General features: G+C 37.3%; 3 protein-coding genes across 8 annotated transcripts in view; 2 read left to right on the top strand and 1 right to left on the bottom strand.

Moving 5' to 3' along the window:
* LOC139961901 (cadherin-like and PC-esterase domain-containing protein 1) overlaps positions 1–3302 on the top strand; it is a 29429-nt gene extending 26127 nt beyond the window's left edge. The window contains exons 20-22 of one of the 2 annotated variants that reach the window (XR_011791075.1): positions 323–410; positions 1332–1474; positions 2375–2514. Coding sequence is in view for 1 of the 2 variants with exons in the window: in XM_071961533.1 (XP_071817634.1) it covers positions 323–410; positions 1328–1474; positions 2375–2563 (424 nt within the window). In the remaining variant the exon portion in view is untranslated. Of the gene's footprint in view, positions 1–322; positions 411–1327; positions 1475–2374 lie in introns of both variants that reach the window. The other variant, XM_071961533.1, reaches the window with a different exon arrangement.
* A 54-nt stretch (positions 3303–3356) lies between these two features.
* Positions 3357–8247, bottom strand: LOC139961906 (translocon-associated protein subunit delta-like). Its single transcript, XM_071961542.1, has 7 exons — positions 8238–8247; positions 7183–7302; positions 5678–5796; positions 5295–5366; positions 4792–4881; positions 3908–3973; positions 3357–3549 (listed from the first exon to the last, which is right to left on the bottom strand). Exons 2-7 carry the CDS (start codon positions 7247–7249, stop codon positions 3445–3447), a joined length of 519 nt encoding a protein of 172 aa, XP_071817643.1. The 5' UTR covers positions 7250–7302; positions 8238–8247; the 3' UTR covers positions 3357–3444.
* The window catches only part of LOC139961903 (uncharacterized), a 59752-nt gene continuing 46238 nt past the window's right edge, over positions 8055–21568 (top strand). For 4 of the 5 annotated variants that reach the window (XM_071961536.1, XM_071961538.1, XM_071961537.1 and 1 more), the window contains exons 1-3: positions 8055–8213; positions 14310–14666; positions 19981–20143. In XM_071961536.1, the coding sequence (XP_071817637.1) occupies positions 14463–14666; positions 19981–20143 (367 nt within the window). In that variant the 5' untranslated portion in view covers positions 8055–8213; positions 14310–14462. The remainder of the gene's footprint in view (positions 8214–14309; positions 14667–19980; positions 20144–21568) is intronic. The other variant, XM_071961535.1, reaches the window with a different exon arrangement.

The raw sequence follows: 21568 nt of genomic DNA, 5'->3' as shown, positions 1-21568 counted from the left end.
TTTGTGTGTGTACATGATCTGCTATGTGATCACAGTCAGTAGCACAGAGAGTTACCACTACGAACAGCTTTTCCTCATATTGCTCCCAAAGTTACATTGCCAATGGGTGGTTGGTTTTGTAAGATTTTGTCTTTCAGAGATATTTCAGCATTTCTCTCTTATCGATAAATTTGCCAGTTGTTTAATTACATAATACTCAAATACATAAATATCACTTCTCAACTTTTCTCTTCATTGTGAATAATATCACTGATCAATGAGGGAAGATTAATGTCTCAGAAACATTATCCTTGATGTCTTGTGTCTGATTTTCATTTACCAGGGAAGGTCTAACCAACATTTTGCGGGTGATGAAGGGTCTGGGGGCGGGCTTTCATCAAGCAGTGGACGGAGTTCATAATCTTTCACTGGTATGTTTTAAAGAATATATTGTATCAGCCAGGAATATATACATGTGTCACTTGTGATTTCTCGTAACCGTATAAAGTATAGAGTTATAGATGTGACCATTTCTAGGCTGACATGATATGATAAGAGCCAGATGAGTTTTCTCCATAATTATGCCGATACTCTCGCTATACCTGAACTTCGGTATAATGTTTGTTTAATAATCCTACCGAATGAAAGTATAATTTGTAAGAGTGTCCATGTAAGAAATGAAAGGATGTATCCTGCCACAAAGCATTCTTTACCATCCCCAGAATTCATTCCCAGATCCTCAATCAGATATCCAAGTATTATTATTATTAGTAATGAGTAAGTTGCTCCAAAGAGCCAATCACAAGTGAAGCTGAAAACATTTACAAGTAAGCTCCGCCTACATGTAGGCCATCAGGCGAAAGAACACCCGGGTGTTTAACATCTCATTATTCTGAAAATGGTTAATGTTTGAATAATATTGTAAATTTTATAATGGATTGTGAGAAGCTGGGGCTAAACCAACTCCCACAGATGCTTGAATGCCTGGGGAATTTATCCAGGGTTGATATAATAGAGACTTAAAGGAGGTTAAATAAAGTAAATATATATATATGATTTTATTACACGACACTTAATTTAAATTACAAACCAATAAATACAGAAGAATTTTATTTTCCTGTACTACTCGAAAATATTGACTCAGAAACTTCTGTGAGGGCAACCCCCCTGCAGCAAACATATTTGCCTTTATACCCCCAACCCCCCTCCCCTCACCTTTTCATCCTCTTTCCAATCCTCCCTCAAGGAAAGGAGGAAAAAGCTCTAGCTATTACCCGCCAATCATTGAGGAATTTTGTTTCTACAGAGAATGAATGATGGTATTTGGTTTCTCTCATATTATTTCAAGGCAGATCACATATTACTCTCTCATCACAACCAAGAGCTTTCAAACTTTGCGTCTTCCCTGGGATACAGAGTAGTCGACACCTTTAATATGACCATGGCTAGATTTACAGAGTTCAGGCCGGGTACCTGCTCGTGTCACTTCCATGAGGTAATTATAGCAAATTTTAACGATCTTGCTGGAGGGGTTAAGGGGATTATTTCAAAGTTTGGCCTTTGGTTAGTTTGTTAATAATTTCATTTGTTAATTCTTTTATATTTTGTATAGTGAAATCTCAGATACTTGGCAATGAGTCTATTGTATTTACTCGATTGCATAACTTTATTGGTTTTAACTCGCCTGACAAAAATATTAATCAGTCTTAAAAGTTATGTGCATGTATGTTAAATACAGTACTAACACTGGTAGGCAAAAAAAATCATTAAAACTCACAGTACAGTACAAGGAACAAGCTGAAGATTCACATTCACTAAGTAATTTATGACGTAATTAATGGCCGCTTTAAAGGTCATTAAGTATTGACCCCAAAATATGCTAGAGTTTCAAATAATGGTCACTAATATTCAAACTTTAGCAAGCATTTTACCGCCACCCAAATGACACATTAATTGTCTTGTTGAACCCGCCTCTATATCCAATGAGTCAGAATGTCCCAGAAAGTACTTTTTAAACATACTTTTAGAATGCTAACATTGAGGCCAGTACTGATAACATTTTAACTCTCCTAGTGATGGAAACCTGATTGGTTAATATTCTGTGTAAAAGTAAGTTGGCCTGACGTTTCGATCCTAGCAGGATCTTCTTCAGAGGCTAAAATTTTAGCCTCTGAAGAAGATCCTGCTAGGATCGAAACGTCAGGCCAACTTACTTTTACACATTCTATTACACAGGCTCTCTAGTGGATAAGCAGTTTGCTAACAGTTTTATTTTATTTTGGTTAATATTCTACTAGAAATTAAGAAGACAGCTGAAACCATGTGAATCATTCAAGTTATTAGTATTTTTGTTTTTTATTAAATTCCACAAACCATTTTCTGCTATCTTTAACAGGTTGTTGAGGATGGCCAGTATTTGACAGATGCCCTGAGCCATTTAGAGTTACAGGAAGATCCCAAACCAGAAGTCTTTCCGAACCAGCCAGGCAACGACTGGGATGTACCATTATCATACAGGGTTTTAGGGAATATTAATGCAATGTACTCTGAAATGCTACTTAGTAGTATTTGTGATATTTCATAATTTATATATTTGTATAAATAAATGGCATACTTATGGTCGGTATTTATCCTTTAATATGTTGAGTTTTATTTGACCACTCAATATGAATTTGTGTAACCTCCGATGTAGTGTAAATTGAAAATATTTTAACCAAATTTTCTTGTGTGCTGATATTGTCTTGCCATCATAAATTTTATTTACTTATGTGTATGTGTGGCTGTCTACTTCCTAGTTTTAAGATATTTTACCTCTATATATTTTTTAAAACCAAATCGTACATTTTGACAGTTAAATTTCAGACAGGGTTTTTAAACGATACGCTAGCTTATATTTGGTTTGCCGTGATGTATTACAAAATGTCACCCATACCGATGGCAGTAGAGAAGAGTCTACTGTAGTCAACATATCACCGTTTTTTTTTATCCTGTGAACGTTTGTGCATGTACTAACTTTGTTATGCATTTGTTTTGCATTTGTTATGCAAAGTTGAAATGAATTTTAAAGTCGGTAACATGTGTTTTTAAACCTGTTACAGCAGTGTGCAAAGACCAGGTCAAGTTTGTGTGAGAATAGGTGGAGGAGAAGGCTAGGGACAACAAGATGTTATCCAAACTTTGAAAATCGTTGCTTGAAATCCCAATTTCTTCATTCGTGTACAACCTTGGGAGAGAAAATGGGGTAAACGAACTTTCTTCCATTCTTACAAACAGTGCTACAAATGAACCGACCAGTAACTTATTTATATTACTGGCCATTTATAATAAACAAATTCATAATAAACAAATATACAAAATGATGGAAGGAACATGGACGGTTGGTTAATTTTCTGTTTATTTTTCAAAAAATTACATCACACTTCCACATAATTAAAACAAGCGATACTAACAAGTATGATATTCTCGTCAAGACAGTATTCTCTGCTTAGCTGAGTAGGCAGCGTACCATAGCAGCCCGGACAAAACGACTGCCAGTAGCTCGGAACTAACAATTGGTCCTTGGGAAACACCCTTCGGGAAGAAAGCAAAAGGGAGATGTAGTCAAGAATGAGCAACAATCAATGCAAAATGAAAAACAAAATAGATAGAACCCCCCTCCCCTTTGTTGTCACTGATATTCATTTTAATCTTGATGGGGAGTTATGTGCTATAGTCAAAGATGGAAGGGATCCCCAAATTGAAAGGGTTAAAGAGAATAACCTCTATGTAATCTCTGGATCAATAAGGGTTCTTCAACATGATGTGTAAGTTATAAGCGATTCAGGTCCCCCCCCCTCCCCCACTTCCCAATATGCAGATGTACCTGCTAAAGTGCTAAGTATCATAAACAAATGTGTCTTCCAGGGTAACATTTTCTATATAAACTTACCTTGTGTGAGAAGGCAATGCTGGTTAGTGGAGTAACTGTTGATACGTCTTCCTCTGCTCTTTGGGCCTGTGAGAGTAAACAAACATTTTTGCTTCATTTTATTTGAATTGTGCAACATCTGAGGAAAACCTATTTTCCCCTTCAAAATACAAACAATTGGACCGCTGATGTAACTTCAATTTCTATGTGTCATTCTGTGTTCAATGGCTCTCAATCATGGCTCACTTAAAGGCAGTTATATAAACAGCATGCTTCAGGATGATACCAATTACTGTAGACGTGTCACAATTTCTTACCTAAACACCCATCGTTTGTCCTAAATTCAAATTTACAATTAAAATTTGTACATATTTGTGACAGCTTGTGTTGCTTAATCCATGTTATAACTTAGAAATTGTAAGAAGTGCTTGTCCTGGTTACACCTGGAACATCAGTTTTAAAATTTTACATGACACTGACTTTTCAGATTAAATAGACTTTAAAACTCCTTAACAAGACTATATCACCAGAATAGGCTTCTAAACTTTGCAAATGGTAGATTCTGAAGGAGTAGATGATGGACAATGACCCACAGGTGATTTGGGGGGGGGGAGTTGCGGTGCAGTCCTAAATTATTACCAGTTATTGCGCAATGTAGATGGGAAGGTGCAATAGTAGAGTCGAGACAGGTAATAGCAGTAAACAATGAATTACTCCAAATGGCATCGGTTAACAAAGGTAATAATTAAACTGGAAACTACTGTCTATTTTTACTTGCAAGCATAACCTCCAAAACAAGTTACAAAACACACAGTTCACACGAATCGTAGGCACACAAAAATCTCATGCAAAGTCAACAATTAGAGGATGATTCTCCTTTGCCAATATGGTGCTGAAGTACAAACCTTTCTCAAAGCGCTAAATCCTTCCTCGTCAAACAGCTTGACAGTGTATGTACCTGCTGGTGCATTTTTCCTTTCTTCTACCCAGCTGACCTGAAGGCAGAGAGTATATTTGTTACAGAGAAAAGGGTGTAAAGTCAGCATGGAGGGGGGGGGGGGGAAGGGGAGGTTGAGGTTGCATATAGGGCAACAGGGAATTACTTTGTGTGTATATTCTCCATAGTAATTGTGGCATTTGCATTTTTTTGAGCAAGTGGTGGAAGTTTAGGCGTGATCGTATGGAAATATGGTATGGAAAAAACCTATCTATATATATAAAAAAGTGACTACCATCCTGCTACTAGAATAAGCATTACAACTTTGGTCTGTTATTACTTGCTCCAGTTTAACAGAATAGCTTTGTGAAGTTTTAATGAGTAACTTGGTCTTTAAGTTTAAAGATTAATTAAAGCTAGACGTATGTAACCTATTCATGATTTATGCTGAACACTGTACATAGACCTCACCTGGTATAGGTTATCTCCTGAACGAGAGACTGGAAGCTGACGCCCACTAACATCTGCATAGAGGAATGGATTCTACAGAGGAAAAGTAAACAATAACTTTATGCATTGAGTTCACTGCATTGCACCTACAGACAAGGTGTGGAGTAGCGAAGCCAGTACAGGAATACTTGGTGAAATAATAAGAAAAATTCCCACAGAAAATTGAATTTAAGAAAAAATTCATGGTTGGGAGGTTTGTAAACACTGAACTGGGTTCAATCACAATTTATAGTTTTAATGCAACATCATCATTGTCAGGAACCTAAATTGACCAGCCAACTGCAGTGACAAATTTTTATGAGAGCACTTGCTGAAAAAAATGTGTAGAAATGTTCAGGAGTTACCTTGATTGCATTGGAGCATTTCAAGTCAAATTCTACCAGAAAGACAGTATCAGTAGATGTAACAGCTTCTGTGGTAGTGTAAATCTGGTGTTCCACAGTTGGTTTTAAGCAACTTTCTCCTGTATGTAGAAAGAGTATCAATTAAGCAATATGTGACACTTTCAGTGATATAAAGAAATATAACATTATTATCAAATGGAATTGTTGAACAGTTACAAGTCACCTAATCTTTTATGCTACTACATGGTTAATGCTTTAACTTTAATATTAGATTCACACTTCTAACGATAGATAAACAGTGATAGTGAATAGTGTCCAAACTTTTGCATAAAATTTGGATCAACTGCAGAATACCCTACCACTCACACTGGGCTTTTTGAGAACGACCATGCACTGTTTACTATATGGACTTATCAGTGATAATCTGTGAGATTCAAGAATTATGGGGTGTTCTGCAATTAAGGTAATATTTAATAAGTGTGAAGTATTTAATATGAGTTTTAGTTGGTCCAGTCATATCTAACTTTTTAAAGGTTTCATCCAAGCCTAAAAATCCTAATTCCCTAGAAAGAGAAAGTAGAAACCTGCATGAATGTTTATGGTGTATCTGGTGCAGTTGACTTTCACCATTTGTATTCTCTAATATCTAACTTTTATCACTTGTTATATTTATTTCCTAGATCCTTTGAGTTTCATCATAATTTCAGAGACCAGTAAGCCTACCAACATTGTTTTATATTGTTTATATGGATATGCATACTTTTGTCCAATTTGCTAAGACTTTGACTGGTAAAGACTAAAGAGATCTATACTTTAAATAATGAGGACTCCGTAGAACTGGTACCATTAAATTCTACTTCCAGTCCTGTCTCGATTTAAGACTAACAGTTAGGCTAGGAGCCTAGTACTCTTTGTTGCCTACGATGTTCACAAAGTATTTCGGTACTAATTTAGAATCCGTACCATTCGACTATTTCTGTTAATCCATATCCCGCTTACTATCTCTCTCCCACATTAATGTAATCACTCCCTATCTCCAACTCCCATTCTTCTATCTCCTAATCCTAACCGGATTATAAAGTTGTTATTCTGCCGATTCCAAGTAAGCTTCCCCATTCATAATCATATGGTAAGGATTCTAAAGTTTGGCCAGTATTTCTATGCACAAACGAAAATAAGACCACAAATATGAGAAACGCACATGGAAAACAAACAAAAACACAGTCAACCGACTCTGTAGCGGCATTAGGGCAAATCTAGGCTTAGTAATAGTTGGGCTAAGTGCCACATCACACTAACTTACAGTTGAACATTCTCGCGAATTTGGTAAGTCCGTATATAAAGTATAACTAAGATGTACGAGACTAATACTATTTGGAAAGCAGTGTCAAAGTAAAGCGTGGGTATTTCACAACTTCTACGGTTGGCGGATATGTTCGTTCTGTGTTTTGTCTATTATATTTTTTGGGGAGGCCTCATGAAACAGAATGAAAATTCATGCTTACCCGCAGAAGAAAATGGAACCAAAAGAAGGAGGCAAGCTGCCACGAACGCACAACCGAGGGAAGCCATTTTTTGAAGAGAACGTGGAATAGAGGGCGTTACGGGAAATGGATTTCCTAGGCCTGGATGGAAACAGGTACATTAAAAATCGTGGAATTTGTCTGAAGCACTAGGGAATCATGTCGCCCAAGGCGGATCAGAATATACTGTCCTCTATATCATAAAATAATGCGTATATTTCTTAACGTGCTCGATATTTAGAGACCGTCACTTATTAGTACTTGTTTGTCTGTTTTAAAGGAGGTGTCGTCGTGATTGAAAGTTAAGCGACACTTTGTGTCATTCAATTCAAACACTTTATCGTGTTTTGATGAAATGCAACAACTCGTCATTATGACAAAAACTTCGAAGTTGAAAATTGACGTTTTGACGACATATTCTAAATTGTCAAATGTCGAAAATATGGCAATTTATTTTAGTCAAGATGCGTCAACTCGTCACGATGATAAAAATATGAATCTGACGACATCCGAAATTGTCAGACTGTCAAAAATATGAAAATTAACGTTTTGACGACATCATACCAACTCGTCAAAATAACAAAAATCTAAAACATGTTACTTAATTGAGATACATAAACTCTTAAGATATGAAAATTACCGTCTTGCACTCTTCCAGACCAAGAAAAAATAACAAAATCAGGCTGTATTAGAATATATGTCATCAATTCACTTTTAGCTAGCGTCCTACGTCATTTCATAAAGTATGTGTCACAGATCATCCATTAATTGCATACCGCCCTCCACATGAAGGAAACAAAATTTTGTCTACCTTGATCTTGTTGCTAAAACTAGGCTATGGTTTAGTACGTAAGTGTACGTACAGACTCGGGTAGGCAGGGCTAGTAATACTAACGGGTATGACTGATTACGAGTATGACACCGATGTAACTTAAAAAGTCCGAAAGATTAAGTTTGGCAGTGCACAGACGGCGGAATCGGAAGTCACGAAACGGAAATAAAAGCGTGATTAGGTAAGATCACGGAATTTCAAATACCTGTCGTTGATGTCCTCGTTATGATCCAGTATTTATTTAAGAAAACGTCTCTTTTCTCATTTTTCGGCAATAGGCCTAGGCCTATCCCTAAGTATCATATTTAGCCTAACTGTAAAATTAGTGTAAGTTGTAACGTAAGTGCCTTAACTTACTAGCCTGCTTAGACTTAGCCTAAAGTAGCTGCCCATCGAGGTCTACATAGCCTAGGACGGAGGGGTGGGGTGGGGGGTGGGGCGTGTCATTCCGCCATTGCAAATGTGCTCATTCTACCTTAGAAACAGTGCCATGTTACCACCCTTGCGGTAAAGCACTTTTTGTATGGCGGAAAGAGCACATTATTGTGGGTGCATTATATGCACTGTATATTGCTTTGCTTCACTCTACCTAGGCCCGCACATGCCACAAAATCGGTCATTTAAATAGACAATCAGAATCAGCCTTTATAATAAACAATCAGCCTGATTCGATGTATTCAACCAGCTATTATATACTGTATACATATACACAGTGTATCGATTCTTAGGTACTTACAATTAAAGCTATTCAATACCCTATAGGAGAGGATAAAACTGAAGACCAAAAAAAAATCAGACCAGATTACAATGCTTAAAGTTGTCCAAAGCATTCTTAAACCCATTTACACTACTTGCAAGTACAACTTTCTCAGGCAAGCCATTCCACTCATTCACAACCCTATTAGAAAAAAAGTTATACCAAATATTAATCCTACTTTTTAACTTTTGGTGTTTAAGACAATAACCTCTGGTACAACTACTATTAGCAAACATGAAAAAGACAGAGAAGGAAAAATTGTCAAAACCATACACTATCTTGAAAACCTAAGGTGTGGAATTGGCTCACCCATTGCTGCTCCCAGGGGCCAGGACCATCAGTTAACACTACCATCCAACAGAGGGGAGCTCAGCATGTGACCACTGTCTCAAATATTGCAGGTGGTAAAGGCATCCGCATTCATCAGCTAACTTGGTCAAAGTTGTTTTGAAACGCCCTTTGCCAATGACCAAATGATTTTATACGTCACTACTTTCATACGTACTGTCATCTAATAGGACTACACCAGCCTATACTGTACAGTGGCTTATCATAAAGAAGAGAGCTGGTTGCAGTAGCAAGCCAGTGGTGAATGACTGATAAAAGGAAGAATGTTAAAGTCTATCATTGTTTGTTTACTGACACAAAAGCTGTTATAACTGCAGGAGAAATCGGCTCTTGTGAGTTGTAGCTATATATATTATAGGGAAACATTACAACCCTAACATAATTCTCTCTCTTCTCTGCACAAACTGACTTTTGGAGACCATTTTATGTGTAATTTTCAGGTGTGCTTCAGCAAGTACAGTAAGTCAAGCAATAGGAGTAAATTAAAATTAAACATTTTTTGTTTACATTTCTACAAAAAGGTTGTGGAACGTCATTTCAGAAATTGATTAAAGCATCAAATAACCATAAATAGCGATTTTGTGGTTGATTAGGGATTAGCACAGATATATGATTTTAAGTGTTGGCATCAAATCACTAGGGATGCACCGGATATCCGGTCCGGCCGGACTATCCGGCCGGATAGTGAGAAATTATCCGGTTCCGGCCGGATATTTTTCAAAATCCGGCCGGATCTTTTTCAAAATCTGGCCTGAATCATCCCTTAAAAAGGTGTTGGTATTAACTTAAATCAATGTAAACTATTTCCAAAAATTAATAAAAACATTCAAAGTAAGGAAAAATTAGGTTTAACATGTTTAATTTAATTTTCTCAATGGTCTGACCCACTGTTTCTAAAGATCAACCAAAACAATACAACTACTGTAATCATATGAAGCTATATACAACAAATACAGTTTGCAGTGAAATCATTTCTTGCAGCCTTCATCAGTTTAATATTGTGTTTATTTTATTAAAGAATGTAGATTACACCACTTCAAGTCATATTTAATCTCATAAATGGGGTCTTAATTTCACCTTCTTTGTAATATGCATATACCTCACCTAAGATTTGCTCCTTGTTTCATACTTCTACTTCTTATTAATGATTTTCTTTTGTGTAATGAAAAAATCCGGTTCCGGCCGGATTTTATCCGGCCGATTTCACGTACTATCCGGCAAAATCCGGTTCCGGCCGGATCCAAAAATTTGGATTCCCTACAAATCACATCCCTCAAGACTTCTGAATACTGTAGGTCCTGTTTGACCACATTTACTTGGTTCTTTTTTTTGGCTCATTTTTCACTTTTTTCTCTATTGCATTGAGATACGTCTTCTGATTGCTGCAGAATATGCTTAAATAAGTACATGTATGTCAGTGTTGAAGTCTGTAAAGTGAGAAACCTCCCCTTTGACAGATGGTCCTGATCCAGAGTTGTTTTGATGGATTGTTGAGGTATTCAACTTTATTGAGCTAGTTGTTATAGTGTGTATACGAGTATGTAACAGTAATCCCTGTGTATAGGGTCAAAGTACAGGATATTTGACAGTGGTGCAGTGGGATCGCCCAGTGCAATGCACTCAGTTGGGACATGTAGGATTTGTAACATTACATGTTCAATCATTGCCTGTGTGATTGCTGCTGAAATATCCACAGTAAAGATCAACAACATGAATACGTTACGTAATTGTGCATTGGAAAATTACATTTCTGTGCAGTATGAAATTTAAACTTTCCCCCAAAAGTAAGTGATAAACAAAGTAAAACATGCCACAAAATCATTACTAAGCAAAAATACCTACAGTACGAAGGTAGCTTGGCGTCTGTGTGACTCTGTGATATTAGGGTTCCTCTAGTACTAGGCATATACTATACAGTTAGTAGCTAGGTTGTGCGTGAGTCCTAAGCCTGTACAGTACCTCACTGCAACTTTCAGCTGCTACTCGATTAGCACCACTTTGTGCATTTCCCCAATTATTTATGTTGTCTTTTAGCTGCAGAATGGTGTGTGAAAAAGGTCACTATTAATCCTTTACGATGCCTAAATCAAAGCGATCTTTCACCAGTATAAATCCAAGGTTGACAGAGCATCTATCTTCTACTTGCAGCTTGTGTTGAGTGAAAATCTGAAAACGCTATGAAAAAACATCTTGGCAGTGAGAACAGCAAATTTCTCTCAAAACTCCTTAAATTGTTTTTAGTGTTGCGAATTATGACCGATTACATGCAGAAAATGCCTCAAGAATAATTTAGGTGTTTGGCCATCTTAAGTGTATTGGTATTCTGACACGAAGCATGTTTTTCTTGTTGTTGTTGTTTGTTTATGGGCACAGTGAAGTCTAACCAACTCGACAGTTCCATGCCTTTTCGTCGAAAATGTGGTACGAAAATGACAGATAATCATGTATTGTGGATTTTATTTTCTGCGTATCAACTCGAAAGGGGTCATGTGTCATTAACTTATCAATTTTAATATCACAAAACTCAGAATAAAGTGGTTGCAACTTGATTAAATTTTATTTATTGTAGTAATTTAATTCAAATATTTTAACTTCAGATGGGGATTTCCACATGTGATTGTTAGGCTTGTTGGGCCACTAGTACTATACTCTACTGTGTAGGGGTTGCCTGCACATAACCAAGCCGTCATGACACTGATGTCATTAAACTTTTTTGAGTGGTTTAGAAATTATAATATGAACACAACATATAAATGCCTTTAAAACACATTACGTACCTCTGAAGCTCAAACGTTCCCCTTAATAAATTGTTATGTTAGATTTTTAATGTTTATCACTGTAAGTTTATGTATGCTCTGTGAAGTTTGTGAACGACCTCAGCTCATGAAAACGTCTCATACATAATGCACGTGCGAAATAAAGAACCATTTTACACAGTTAATTGCCATTGAGATTAGTCATTGACAAACAAAATCAGTTTACAACTTAACACTTGCTTCAAGTTTGCCAAGCTACTGCTTTTTTCTTTCTGTGAAATATTTGTAACAATATAGTCTTGCTAATATTGGTCTTTTGACCAGCCCATGAGTCACTCGCCAAAGTGTTGAGAGTTGTGGATTTTTCTAATTGCCAAAGCTAAAATTCTACCTGCAAATGGCGAGTTGGATACCGTATTTGTGGAGGCCTGTATTTAATCAACCCTGCTGCAGTGCCTCATTCTCCAACCTCTGAACATTGAAGCTGGTCTCAACTCAGTTCATTTATGCTCTTCCCCCATGTCCTTACTATACTCAAAAATTGGTAGCAGTTTAGCAGCGCACATGCCCTGACTCACTCTAATGGACACTGTGCCCATTAACTCTTCTGTCCAAATCTACCGTTGTAGTGTCTCACCTAGATCTGCAAAATTCTGTGTGCGGTTGTATGCACTTGTTCTCAATATGCTGATGTTATTGTAATTGTGGGCACTCGAAAATGTGTTTAACTTTGCTTTATATCTGGCCTGAATGTCAGACGGTTTTCCTTCACCTGTCTCCTCACAGCCATAGCACTACTTGACTGTTATTCTGGTTTAGTCCCATTTATTAAATTCCTGACCCATTCTCCCACCTTCCTCACTTCATCTACCATCCACATTGTAACATTTGGTGTTTGCTAATGGAATATCTTAAATTTTTAATTGTCTGGCTTGACCTACAGTGGACTGATTTCCTTTACGGGTTTTTACGTTTTAATATACATACTGCACTGAAGCTATCTTTGCAGACTGTTGTGTATGTAGGTAGGGATGCACCGGATCCAAATTTTTTGATCCGGCCGGAACCAGATTTTACTGGATAGTACATGAAATCCGGCCGGAACCGGATTTTTTCATTACACAAAAGAAAATCATTAATAAGAAGTAGAAGTATGAAACAAGGAGCAAATCTTAGGTGAGGTATACGCATATTGTAAAGAAGGTGAATTAAGACCCCATTTATGAGATTAAATATGACTTGAAGTGAAGTAATCTACATTCTTTAATAAAATAACTACAATATAATTGTTGACACGCTTGATACAGTACAGTATGTAAATTTGTTTGCTGGAAAAATATTGCATACTACCTTTGAAGTTTGTTTTAAAATGGGAAGCTACATTTCACAAATCTCATACTTTATACTGAATAAAAAGATTATTTAATTGTTGTAATAACACTACTATCTGGATTTAGAATTGTCTTTTATTATTCATTATTTGGTAACAAATTTTTACACTGCAATATTATCTGTAAAAAAAAAAAGCATTGTATCTTTCCAGAAGTGGAAGAAACTTCTTATCTATCTGTTATCTATCCTTTAAAATGGAATTGAATGTTCATTAGAACACTTAATGATTTAGGTTTTCCATGAACTTTTAGGAACTTTCATGGTGACAAGATATATCCAAGAGAATGCCAATAATAATGGGAAAGTAAAGATTCAATGCAACAGTATTTTGACTGATAAGTATATGAATGGTCTAATTTAACTGCACAATATTAAACTGATGAAGGCTGCAAGAAATGATTTCACTGCAAACTATATTTGACTATTTGTTGTATATAGCTTCATATTATTACAGTAGTTGTATTGTTTTGGCTTATCTTTAGAAACAGTGGGTCAGACCATTGAGAAAATTAAATTAAACATGTTAAACCTAATTTTTCCTTACTTTGAATGTTTTTATTAATTTTTGGAAATAGTTTACATTGATTTAAGTTAATACCAACACCTTTTTATGGAATAATTCAGGCCAGATTTTGAAAAAGATCCGGCCGGATTTTGAAAAATATCCGGCCGGAACTGGATAATTCCTCACTATCTGGCTGGATAGTCCGGCCGGACCGGATATCCGGTGCATCCCTATATGTAGGTGGGTAGGTAAGTGGGTGGGTGGATGAATAGATAGATAGGTACTGTAGGTAGGTGGTTGGGTAGGTAGGTACGCCCTCCACATCCCTTTTTATGTGTGTCTTTTTATACTAACCCCTGTATATTAGTATGTACTATTTCCAACATTTCTAACAAAATAAATATTTTTCTGTCATGAATTTTAAATTTCGTACACAGAAACTGGGAGTAACAAACTTGCATGTATATACAATGTAATTCTATATAAACACCAATTTTTTTAAAAATAATTTATCAACAGGAAAATGTCATAAGGGAACCTGGTGGAGTTAAATGTTGAATGTAGCGATGAGCAACTGAACAATGAAGGCATTCACACCTTAGAGAAGAAGAAAGTCTAGAAAAATCATTTTTGATTTGTGGAAGGAGAGAAGGATCAAGAAACGTCAACCAAATGCTCATCATGTCTGCCGTGGCGGTCTTAACGTGTCACCCGAGTTCACATCCCTTCCAGACACGTCGGATCGATCTCAACGAACCGGTCAAGATAGGCAGATCGGTAGCTAAGGCCAGACCAGCCCCCGAAAATGCCATTTTTGATTGTAAAGTCCTGTCGAGGAACCACGCATTGCTGCTCTTCGACAAAGAAAAGGGCATGGTAAGCATTTTTCTTCAACCGAGGCACTTAGACCAGAGAGAATATATGTATGTAACGTTATTCAAACAGTGACAGAAAATTTCTGACGTTGACCAGAGAGAGCCGACATCAAGGATGTGGTTTTGCCTGCCTCTAAGCTCAAATACTGTTCACAGAAATAAATTTAATGTCTTAGTAAAGTCGGAAACGCAATTTAAAGTGTGGGAGAAAATCCTGATTATATTAGTTGCAAATTTATGCAAACTGACCTGGAAAACAGTCAAATTGTTCAAAGTTGACATGTTTTTCATTTTTTAGTTTACCTGTGGGGACACTTAACAATGAAAGTATCCCTGGCCTTGTCTTTAAAGTTACACATAGTTCTTGGGTAGTTTTGGAGATCATACCTTTCTCCTCACCTTGGATAATAATCACCCTGGCAGAGAATCTTTGGAATGTCCATTTCCACCTTTGCTCTTTCTTTCACTGTGCAGTAGAATAGAGCTCAGCCAATGTTAATTGATGCACAGTAGTAGTACTGTGTTCTAAATTATGACATGTTATCTGCATATGTACATCATATGTGTATATAATACTTTGTTATTGCATAATACACTTTAAGTGCATTGACACACTTTTTCATACTGTGCAGTCTCACTGTATTATTGAGGGTACTGCACATTGTAATCAGTAACTGTAGCACTTCCCATACAGGTCACCCCTAGATAAATACAGTATACCAGAACAGTCAAGTGAACACCATTCTTCTTTTAATATGCTGCATTTCCCTGTGTTATGTCATGGTAATGCCTGTTGAACCTAAACAGGGTTAATAAGAGATCCCCAATTATAATGGGAGTATTAACAAAAGTTATGTTCTGTGTCCCACAGCATGTATGACATTTGAAAGGGAAATAATTGCATAATTGCAAACTTGTGCGTATGTTTTTGAATAACGTAAGTTGAGTACTGCTGTATAAAGCTAAATGAGTTATGAGCACGTGCACATGAAAATAAACATTTGCTGTTATTAACTTTTAATTACTACTGCAGTGTATCCTGTTAAGTTTTGAATTTTAAAGATAAGAACATAGAAAACGAAAGTGAGATACTGTACAAAATACTCTCTTCACTATGAGTGCTGCTAAAGCAACAAAAAAAACTGTATTAGTGGTCAATGTGATTGAAAGTAGATTTAATCAACTATCTGGAATAACTAGAATTAGCAGCCTTCGAAACTTATTAATTCTTTGTGCTATACATGTAACTTTCTAAGTACTGTGAATATCAATACCATTGCAATTTAAATTATATTAAAAGCATTAACCGTTGCAATGATGAATGAATCGATTTACATACATTGCAAAAGGTATTTGGCTTTGTCTACGCTCTGTTTCATTTCCATACAATTTCTCGTCATGAGCTTGTTCTGTGATGTTTTGACAGTTACAGTAGTACAAGTTTACAAGCTTTATGTATCGTACAAGTACTGTACTGTACTGTGGTTGTGCACGATTATTTCTCATTCTTTTTAAGTTTTCACTGCAGAAATTTTTGTGAAGTTTTAATATTAGTGGAAATGAAAATTTGGATACGGTGAATTGCATTTCAGAATATGTAAATTAGTTCAAATTTTTACCACTCAACATAAGTTCCTGACAGACTAAATAAGTTTATTCTAATATTTTTGTCAGAATTGTTACGAATTTAGTTGCAACAATTCCTTGGTTTAAAAGTTTCAGTTTTAACTGTAGCTTTGCTCTTTGCTGGAAGACATGTTGAACTGTCTTTTAAAGTCACCCATCGTCAGGTAAGTTTTTTAAAGAGAACAGCGAGTCTTTCACAGCCCTCATTGTAGTCAGTGATCTACTAACTATAAAATCTTTTCCAGGGATGAACATCTACCCCCCCATCCCCCCTCCCCCCTCCAATTTTTTTTTTGTAAAAGTATATACTTTAGCAGCTCTGTGAAGAAGAAAACGAGATTTATTGTACAGCGCCAGCAGATGTTGACACTGTATGTCATGTGAGATGTGAAGTAATCTATTGGCATTTTGTCAGACTTGATATATACTGTAATGTGGCTACAGGATGTGATGGCATGATTAGTAACTCTACAAGCCTGTGTGTATACTGTATGTACCTGCAGGGAACACTGGTGCAATGCCTCAGTTATATTTGTCGGAAATGAATCCTCTAAGTACCAAATGTAGGGAGCAACAGATTGGATTTCAAAGCCATGTTTAAGAGGGTTGTGGATTATAAGTAGAGCAAGACTTGCATCTGTAGTACCACAGAAACACTGCACTGCAGTGACATGTCATACAGTGCGTTGTGGTGCACAGCAAACATAACTACATTGTACTGTGCTGGCCAGTGCATTGTATTATGATGCTGTGAATTGCATTGTGGAATGTTGCAGTACAGTACAGAGCATTCCAGTGCAGAACATTCCAATACTCTGCAGAACACTGCAGTACTGTGCAGAACATTGCTTTGCAATGTAGAGTTTTGTGGTTCATTTACAGTACAGTGCAGTACACAGCATTGCATTATAATACTGCATTAATTACCAGATGTTCATTAGTAATGTGAAATACACTAGTACAGTCATTGTAAGTTGACAGATTACATGGTATAGTCTCATAATATATGTAGTATGCTGTTGATGTGGTGGTATATGAACTACACAAGAGTTTGTTGAGCACCCAGTAATATTGTAGAATTGCAAATGGTATCGATTCATTGTGTTGCTACAGTATGTATTCAAATTGTTAATGCAGAGAGTTGCACATGTATCAATCCCACCGAATTGTAACACCGGCAGACAACATTGTTTGATTCTGGTATCTATGGCAACAGTCCTGATTGATTTAGTATCAACTCACGGGTGCTGATCAGTTCTGCTTTCGGTTTGTTCCTGAGATTTGAATAAAAAATGTGAATGCCAGTTGACGTTCGCTAATCCAGAAACCTGTGAGAACTGAAACAGCTATTTGATTTCGAAACAAGAAATGAGGTAGACCAGGGTCAGGTTAATTTTGGTATTTACATATAATGTTAAACATACTATATATACTGTATCTTTCATCTAGGCAATACGTTTAAAAAAAATCCACTCACTGTACAAAACTATATAGTCTTTAATAGTTCATTAAAGAAAAATGTAATACTTAACAGCAAATAAGTACTGTAGTGTTCAAATATATACTTAGCATTTTTGAAAGGCTCTAAAACTTAGTCTCTTATGAAATACTGTAATATGGTTCCTGTGTTACTGTACAAAAACTGCTATATACAGTATACAGTCCATCTTTGCAATTGTGTAGATCTGCAATCTACCAAGTTTGCATAGCATTTTGAGATGATGCGATACGGGATAAAGTATTCCCTGCTTAATTGACTGCAATAATCAATCGATTGACTGCATGAAGTAATGAACATTTTGGTAAAGAAGTGAATCCTTATACATAGTACAGTAATTACTGTATTGCAGTCTGACGAATAGTCATGTGATGCCTCATACTGCTGTACCTAGTATACTTTGCATGTCTTCCTCTGTATTGATCTATGTGTGTCAATTCTATAAAGGGTGATAAAAATAGCTCAACAGCCATTTGGCTGAGATACAAAGTCAAATTCTCTCGAGTTCAGATGTACACGTGCACTGTGTATTCGGGAAGCCTGGGTGCTACTGCATGTTTACCAAGAGAGTGCCAAACAAGGTTGGCTGAACTCTTTGATGTTTGGAATGAGTTTTGGTTTTCTGCCGATTGGGTTTATAAATACTTTTAAGTAGAAATCAAGGCTTTAAAAAATCACGTTAAGAAGTACAGTATGTATTATGATAGTTTCAAATAAGAATCATGTGTACTGTTTTCCAGTGTCTCTTTGAGTTAGAAATAGAAAATGAATGACACAACCAATATTTATATAAAAGAGATGAATTGCTAGTTTAATAAATATAATTGTGAAGTACCCTAGTGAAATTTAGTCTGATTATGTCACTGAATAGTAGCTGTGTAAAAGCTTCTTCCATCAGGATTGGATTTCTAACCCAAAAAATAATACTGTTTGTGAGTCTGTCTGGACTAACGTAGATATTATAGTTAGAGAGAGATTCATCACAATCTTTTGAATATGTTCATTTTGTAATTCAAAATGGGATGTTATCCTCAGTGCATAACAAGTTACTCCAGGTAGCCTACCTGTAAAAGCTAGTATCAAGACAGGGTAAAAGTCATACATACACTGAAATACAGTAGGTGTAGTACTGATGTGCATATGTTTTAACAATTTTTTCTGAGAGGATGCAGAAGGAAGGGGGGGGGGGGTTGGGAGGTGGACTAGCGAAAATGATGGGACGAGGGGTTGGGAGGGGATAGGATGTAGGTAGAGGGAATGAAGGGAAACAACTGGCTAATCAAAAGGTACTCAACATAATTTAAGTACTATAACATAAGTTCATGTATATATTTCTTGAAGTATTATTTCTAAGCAAAATTGTCTGTTGAAAGATTGTCTTTGCTTTTAATGTGCAGTCAGTACTGTTCCCATGACTTCTATAAAAATTATAAAAAAAATGATGTAAGATTCTCCTCTAAAGGTTCTAATTCACATCCTGTTGTTGTTTCACCTGGTGTCTGAGGTTGTTTCCTGTACATGTATACATGTGTAACTTGCTATATAGTATTTATAGGTATGTATTTCCATAGTGTACTGTATGTCACTCCTGTGTGTGTTTGTTTTTATTGTCAACATTGTGAGTGGCGGTCATGGTAGACTAGATTTGTCAGGTATTCACTGTTATACAACACCTAATTGTATTCTGCTCATTTGATTGGTCAATTGCTCGCTGATTCCATGCAAAATCTGCTCTATTCTACTCTATGAAATAGAACCATGGGTTATACTTTTTTGGTAGCACTTTTTTCAATGGTAAGAGAGCAGAGAAACCTGTCTGTTCAAAACAATCTGTTGCATGAGTGCATTTTACCCATCTTAATATAATATGTTTTATAAAACAAATAATGAAATTCCATTCGTGCTATAGTGCAAATATTTCATTCGTTGAAAGATGTAATTTGTTCCATTCAAATTAGTCAATTCTAATTCAAATTCAATTCTAATTCAAAGAGTTGAATTAGTTCCATTCAACTCGGCTGCGCCTCGTTGAATGGAACAAATTACATCTTTCAACTCATGAAATATTTGCACTATTGCACTCATAACCATTCATTATTTGTATATCATGTAACATTTGTTCTACAAATGATTGTGTTAGCAGTTTTTTCAGTTTGGTAAAACACCTTTTTTCTTTCTTTTTTCATGACAGTTTTGTTTGCAAGACACCAAGAGCAGCAATGGAACATTTGTAAACAACCAGAGGTTAACTCGAGGCACCGGCGAGAACCCTGAGACAGAGGTTCGATCTGGGGATATCGTCCAGTTTGGCGTCGACGTAGTGGATACCTCAAAAAGGGTTGTAGGTGAGTGCTGTGAGTACTGTGAAAACTGATCTTCTACTGTACAGCTAGGAATATTTAAATAGTTATGACTATGTTAAATTTACTTCGCTCCTCGCTTACCTGTCTCCTCACAACCTTAGCACCTCATTCTACCGTGCCTATAAAGTCCTGGTAAATAAATAACACTGTGCGCCCTCTATGACCGGACCCCCCTTCCGGTCCCTCCTCCTTTTTCATTCTACCATTCCAAGTGCCTACACGCATTTTTTTCTTGTGGATAGTTTCCTTGGAAAATTGTCTTGGTTTTCTTCGACGATCGCCGGAAGTTTTTTAGCTTCGGATCTTTAGAAGTTTGACAGTCCTTTCCTGACCGATAAGTATCCTTTTTATCAAAAAGGGAGGGTTTTGGGGACTGTTTTCGTAGTGCGTTTCCTCCTCGGGTTGGTTTGCGGCGGGGTTAGCAGTTCCGCGAAACTGCCTAGGTTCCCGCCCTATTCCTCCCCACGCTATAGCGTGTTGTTGTTTTTGTGTTTTCTTAGCTTGTTTACTAGCTTTCTTCCCCCCAATTAGTTTCTCTCGTCCCCCTTTTGGGGATTCATATTGCTCACATATATTCACTCTTTTTCGTATGTATTTCTCGCTCTCTCATTTTTGTTTCAGCTTGCATTTTCATGTTAGGCCACCCCGTAGCGTTACCTTGTTTACCGTTGCTAGGTTACGCTACGCTCCACCTAAGCCTAATTCCCTCCCTAGTTCTCCCCTCTTACGTTAAGCTTCTATTGTTGTTCATTTATCACTAAGAAGTAATCTTCCTTAATCCGGTTATTCAGCATGTCACGCAATCCATTGAAGTGCATCAACTGCTCTATGTTTCGCCCAGGCAGAGCCTGGGACGAACACGACCTTTGTCCAAAATGCAGATCCTGCACTCGACGAGACCCCTGCCTGGTGTGTATTAAGTTTACACCAGCTCAGTGGCAGGACATCGACCTGTGGCTCGAGGGCTTACGTAGCAAGCTCCAGGGAAGGCTGGACTCGATCCCGAGCGCAATCGGGGCGCCGGAGGCTCCAGGAATAACGGGAGATAGAGAGGAGGAGGGAGTAGTAGAGAGAGAGGTGGAGGAGAGTGGCCAGGAGAGGGCCGAAGGAGAGAAAGAGGTAGAGAGAGAGGAAAGAGAAAGAGAAAGAATTCCCCTAACGGCCCCGGCTACGTCCGGATCAGTTACGGCCAGAGGGAAGGGCAGGAGCAAAGGCAAGGCTCCTGCCAGGAAAAGACCTCCAAAGCAGAGGCACAGCTCGGCCGGGCTGGAGACTCCGTCTCAGTCCGGGCCGCAGCTAAACAGACCCACAGAGCGCGGCCCCCCGGCCGTGGGAGGCTCGGGTCCTAAAGAGAGAGCAACCGAGGGGACGCGGAGACGGAGCCGGTCCCGTTCCAGGGAGCCGGACAGGGAGCCG

Source organism: Apostichopus japonicus, chromosome 20 (genome assembly GCF_037975245.1).
Source record: "Apostichopus japonicus isolate 1M-3 chromosome 20, ASM3797524v1, whole genome shotgun sequence".
Lineage (NCBI taxonomy): Eukaryota > Metazoa > Echinodermata > Holothuroidea > Aspidochirotida > Stichopodidae > Apostichopus > Apostichopus japonicus.
The sequence above is the reverse complement of the archived record's forward strand: the minus strand, read 5'-3'. Positions and strand labels throughout refer to the sequence as shown.